Genomic DNA, 6,000 nt, shown 5'->3' with positions numbered 1-6,000 from the left:
ACATGAGAATGAATATGAAAACATTCAAAAAGTGAAAAATAAATCTTCAAAAACTCATGTCTAATTATTCCACTTTTTGTTTTTCTCCTTTCACTTATATACCTAAAAAAAGTTTTCCCCTCTTTACCCACTGACTGGGCCATTTTCTCTTCAGCCTGTGCTTTTGCACATCTGATTACCTTCTTTGCCTCCTTCTGTCTAACAAGATACACCTCTTTGTCCTCATTCTTCTGCGTCTGCTTAAATTTCTTAAAGGCCAACTTGTTTTGCTTTCACAATACTCGCTACTTCTTTCGCAAACCACAATGGCTTTCTTTTTCGTGTGTTTTTCCTAACTCTTTTGACACAAAGTTCTGTTGCTTTTAGAATTGCACTCAGGGCCGGCGCCACCACTAGGCAGCTTCAGGCATTTGCCTAGGGCGCCGGCCACTGGAGGGCGGTAACGAGCTGCAGGAAAGCAGCCTGACACGCGAGGAGCAGAATGAACGCACCCGCCAGAAGAACGAAGAAAGCAGCCGCCACTCATTTATCCCATCGTTCAGGGAAAAAACAGGTGAGTCCGCAAGCCACGCCCCCATCCCCCCCACACACACCTCAGTGTCAACAGCGGTAGGAGGAAGTGCCCACACCCCTCCACCTCCTGGAGCTGGTCAGCATCATCGGACATGGTAGCGCCCGCATAATACCCCCAGCCCGTGGATCTGGCCCCTGGTCAGCGGCAATCAGCGGGCGTGCAAACCCCCCCCCCCCCAGCTGCAGGAGGGGTGACCCGCAGCGCTGTAACAGAACTAGCGCATCAATCAGAGAGAAGCAGCCCACAGAACCCACAGGGAGCATCCCTCCACACCAATGTTAAGCTTTGTGGATGTAAACAATTGCAGTAGTGGCTGCCTGGGGAGGCGAATTATAATGTGTGTTTGACAGAGAAGCCTGTATGGCTGTGTATACACGTGCTAAATCCATTAACAGCACTTGCAGCACACCAGCAGTTCCTATCTCAGCAGTAAATAATATATATATGTCCAGTGGATAGAGTGGTGCCCGCAGAACCCACAGTGAGCAGTACCTCCCTGCCTGCCCCCCACACCAACGATAAGCTTTGTGGAGGTACGGCACTTGGGAGGGGGGGGGGGGGGGGGCGAGTTGGTAGAGGTTTTGCCTAGGGTGCCAAGAACCCTTGCACCGGCCCTGATTGCACTTTTTAATTTTTCCCGCTTCTCCTGCACTCCTTCCAAGTTCCTCCACTCTGCCAAAGAATCCCTTACAGAGTTTCCCATCTCTACAAAATCAGAAATTATTCTGGTTGATTCACAAGGCTGCGAATTTGCAGCCTTGTAAATCCACCAAACCCCGCCCGTCGAATGAACGCCCAAGAGGAACCCCCCCCCCCTCGCAGCGTGGGTTCGCCCGCACAGGCTGCGAATGGATGTTTAGCATAAACATCCATTCGCATGCCTGCGGGTAACCTCCCACATCTGTCGATAGTCACAAACGCGCCTGCGCACACGCGCAACATCGGTCCTCCGTGCCAATGCACGGAGGACCGAAGGAACTTTAATAACCCCCATTGGATCCGAGTAATTTCCCTCACTACCCACAGAAGTATTACAGCAGATATGTTACTCTGTAAAAGCCATCTTTGCAAGAAATATCATTACAGAAATGATTGTTTGTGGTATACTGGGGTGGTTCCCCATATACGTACCTGTATTGTTCAGCATTTTGCACAAATGTTACATTTTGGTTAAGTTCTCTGGGTTCTAGATGCAGGGCTGGATTAAGAATGGGGCGACCGCTCCTGTCACCCCGTGGCCCCCCACACATCAGAGGCCCCCACATCAGCACTTGGCGGGTGGGTGGCAGGCAGCGGGGTCGGGCAGGGGATCCCTGTGGCGTATAGGAAGTCAGCGGCGGGGTCCCTGCGGCGGATGGAAAGTCAGCAGAGGGGTCCGTGCGGCGGATGGGAACTAGTAGTGCTATTGCCCATCTGCCGCAGGGACCCCGCCTCTGACTGCCCATCTGCCGCAGGGACCCTGTTGCCTCCCTAGCGCTGCACGGACCCCGCTGCCCAGGTACCACCTGCCCTCCCATAAAACAACAGCGTTCAGTCCCCAAACTTTCAGCGCCTCTCAATAAACTTGCCAACGGGACATCTACTGTCGGGGCTGTCGCCATCTTGCACATGCACGCCAAGATCCATGCGCATGCAAGGTCGTTAATTCGATAATCACTCAGGTTGCTAATTTGCAGCCCAGCCAGTGGGTATGAATCGGGCCCTTTGTCCTCAGTGGCACCTATATATGAACAATACAGGAGTGGACAGGGCTACAGCGCCAATCTGCTGTCAAGGCATTAGTCTGCCACACTGCGCCATCAGTTCATGCAGATCTGCTTCTGTGATACATCCTATATAATAAAAGGCTAACAATGCTCCTCATCTCTATGGGGGGAATTCAAGGGTTTTGCTCACTGGTGGCCACTAGGTAGCGCTTTACGGAGCAACTCAAGTCATTGTTGCTCTTTTCGGGCACGCACAGCTGCTGGCGCCGTCATTACTGTTATGTTGCTCCGACATTTAAATAATCAAATAATTAGTAGTGAGATTACCCCAAGTTTGATGTTTTTGCCCTTGACCAATTGAACCTGTCCCCACGTTGCAGTTCGGGAGGCCGGTAAGGTAACAGAAGGGCATTTGTGAAGGTTAAGCAACAGAGACCCAGCGCCAAATATTCATTACAGGTGTCCCCTCTCACCCATGATTCAAATGAGACGCAAGTGAGGATAAACTATGAAGTATTTTAGGAGAGGAACACAAACACTGAATTAAAGGGGTAGTTCTAAAGTGTTAGGAGGTTCTAAGAGACATTTAAATGTTTGCAAAGGGCACAATTATTCCCATTTACCATCTGTCTGAAAACCTGGGAAGTGTTTTCCAAGATTACAGAACAGTTATGCCTGTTAGTGCCATTAACAACCGGTATATGGTCGATGGATCTACGATGTCAAAGATCTTAGTTGACCCAGTGGCGTAAGTTCGTCCCAGTTGTTTGGAAGCAAGATAAATATTGGTGCCCCCCCCCCGACTTTATAAACAATCCAGAGATTATTTCTATAAATCTCACTGGAGGCAGACACCTTACTGAAGTGTGCAGATTCTGACTATGTATAAATGTTGGCTCAAAACCATTACTATTAGGCAGCGTAGTAACATCATATAGCTAGAATTTGCAGGCTTCCTATGTAGGAGCAAATAGCTCCATCAGCAAGGTGTCTGCTTCTAGTGGAACAGGTGCAAAAAATTATGTTTAGAATAAAGCGAGTGGTCCTGCTAGGAGGAGGAGTCAGCCACAGAAGTGATATCGATATCTAGCAGGGGAGGAGAGGTGCCCCCTTGGGAGCAGGAGCCTGACAGCAGATGACTCCATTGCCTCCCAGAGTTAAGCCTCTGGTTGAACCCGTCTTTTTAAAAGTTAAAGACAGTTGACCGCATCTAGATAGACAGTAACGGAAGTTAGAGCGGCTCAGTCGACGGTCACATGGTAGACATGACTTTTTTCACATTTTCAGACTGCCGAATGTCACAGGTAGACTTGGTTCATACTTTATTATCCAAGTGCACATAGAATGAGATTATAATAGTGTGCCTGAAGCATGGCGAGCGCAGCGATACAGTGTCCACGTGTCATTCGGCATGAAAAAAAGAAAGAAAAACTCATGACCACCATGTTACCGCCAACCACACTCCTGTCGCTCTAACGCTGGCGTCTAAATTTGGGCACTGTCGATCTAGACACGTTCGACTATCTTTAGGCTATTAACTAGACTGGTTTGACTAAGGGTGGGCGACCAAACAGGGTCAATATACACAGCTTCATTCCACTATACCATAACCGAACCAGGACCAAACCAAGGAGTTACACCCAAGTAACCAACGCGTTTTACGAGTGATCACCTCCTATGAGTTCAAAACAATGCTCTGAAAGAGAAAGGATCCACGAGCTCATAACTCATGCATTCAGCAGCCATCGGCCAACACATCTGATTCCGTCAGAGACGAACGCGTGGCCGGAACTGATGAAGAGATTCTATGAGGGAAAAGCCAGCTCTGGTCTACGTTGGTGCCACTGATGTAACCACACAAGTTATTTCCCTTTAGCAAACATTTGTGGGAAATAGTCACTGAAATCCTTAAGGCCACTTGGCAAAGGGCAGATGAGTTGGTCACTGGGAACAACCTCCATTTCTGCGGGGTCTTCTCTTTGGATCCTCCTGGTATCATTGTTGGTTGATGCTTGCAGGCAACCAGACTCTTCATTTAGATCAATACCATTGACTAGCAGAATGTTATTCGCTTTGAAAACCTTTAGATCCATTTCAGCTCCAAAGTCCCATAACGCAACATTTTGCTCCACGTCCGAGATAAGGGCAGGACCTCCCAACCTCTGAGCGGCTCTCTGAACGTCCAGCATGTGAGTGGGGCTGCAATATGAATCGCTTCTTTGGATCCTGGGCTCTGCAAGCTGCGGCCTGTATCCTACTGATTGCTCGGGGAGTTGGTCATTGGTCGGGAGGGTAAGATGCGGTTCGTCCTCTGCAGGTCTCTGATCGGTGGCTTTGTCATCTTCTGCCATAGTGGCTTCATTCTGCAGTAGCTCTTGTACCTCGGTGATTTCAGGGTCACTATATGTCGGACAGGAGCCGGACTCCGCATCCTTACTGTTTGCCTAGACAGATATATGGAAGTGAGGGTTTTTTAATTTATCAATAAAGGAAAAACACAAGTACTGGCATTTCGCAATAAGAGCGCTCACATGCAGCGCTACCAGGGAATGTAGTGTTAGGGGCCTATACTTAAGGGGTGTGACAAGTTACCGGAGACCAGCCCACACACAGAGACAGCCATTAGGGACCATTCATCTGACCCTCTAACAGTGTAACATTGTGTCATTTGAGTGCACTGTCTGGAACCTGATATTAGAGGAAAGGGTGCGGCTTCTCATGCAGTGCCACCCCCAGGATATCCCGAGTGGGCCATCCCCAGGATATCCCCTGCTTCCAGATAGCAGCAACAGCAAGGATACAGATTTGCATGTAAGTCCATTTTGCAGACGGGCCTTGTGATTTTTAGCACTGTGCACAGGGCTGCCATCAGAATTTGAGGGGCCCAAGACTCACAAAATAGGAAGCCCCCCCCCCCCCTCCTATTGTTACAATTACCAACACAGCAGGCTGAGTGGCCAGTGAAGGAGGCTCCAGCTGGCAGACTGTGTCCATGCAGCGAGCTGCAGACGACCCACGACCCGCTGCTGTTGGGGGGCGCTGGCAGCCTTTGTGCAGCGGCACCGCTGGCTAGGGATGACCCACGGCTGGCGGCCATGTGGGCGGTAGAGCAGCCCAAGCCCTCCCCACTTTGCCAGATTGACCAGGACAGTTATCCCTATAGCACCCCCCAGATGGTGGCTCTGTGCATCCTCCATAGCTGAGTGTTGGCAACAATCAGGAACTAAGGACAATTGTGGGTCATGCAGCGCTCAGTTGGGTATAAATGGGTGGCAGTGATCTGTTCCCACGCAGATGATGCAGGATGCAATAAGAGTTGTGGGCATTTGAAATTGTGGGCTGTACAGATTTCAGAATCTTGTTTTGCCACTGGCGCAAGTGTGCTGTGATAGCGCCCTCTCATGGATAATTAGGGGCAGCGCAGTCACATACTTGCCTGGAACTCATTGGACAAATGTCCACTTTTAGTTCCATGCACCCGGTGAGAGTGAAATTGCTGCCTACTTGTGTGCGATTCCGAATCGGTCCCCACTGAATAGTGAGTAAGCTGGATGCAGTACCCAAGTTCAACCACTATCCCTTTTGGCAGTACAGAGCAGTCAGCGGCCATATGACAAGTCAGTGAAACAGAAAGAGATCGGCAGCGACCATGCGGACACTGGAAACACTAGTGTGTGTGTGATAGGGATGGCCATCTGTGCAGTCACCATCGATGGTTGC

The 6,000-nt window shown here is 49.8% G+C and overlaps 1 protein-coding gene across 2 annotated transcripts in view; it reads right to left on the bottom strand.

The window, feature by feature from the left end:
- Positions 1 to 2,034: 2,034 nt before the first annotated feature.
- Positions 2,035 to 6,000, bottom strand: part of IL23R (interleukin 23 receptor) — a 38,244-nt gene continuing 34,278 nt past the window's right edge. For both annotated transcript variants that reach the window (XM_083157710.1, XM_083157712.1), the window contains one exon: positions 2,035 to 4,724. In XM_083157710.1, coding sequence (XP_083013836.1) covers positions 4,143 to 4,724 — 582 coding nt within the window. In that variant the 3' untranslated portion in view covers positions 2,035 to 4,142. The remainder of the gene's footprint in view (positions 4,725 to 6,000) is intronic.

Source organism: Crinia signifera, chromosome 8, assembly GCF_055691185.1.
Source record: "Crinia signifera chromosome 8, ASM5569118v1, whole genome shotgun sequence".
NCBI lineage: Eukaryota > Metazoa > Chordata > Amphibia > Anura > Myobatrachidae > Crinia > Crinia signifera.
This window is presented reverse-complemented; position numbering and strand designations above follow the sequence as displayed.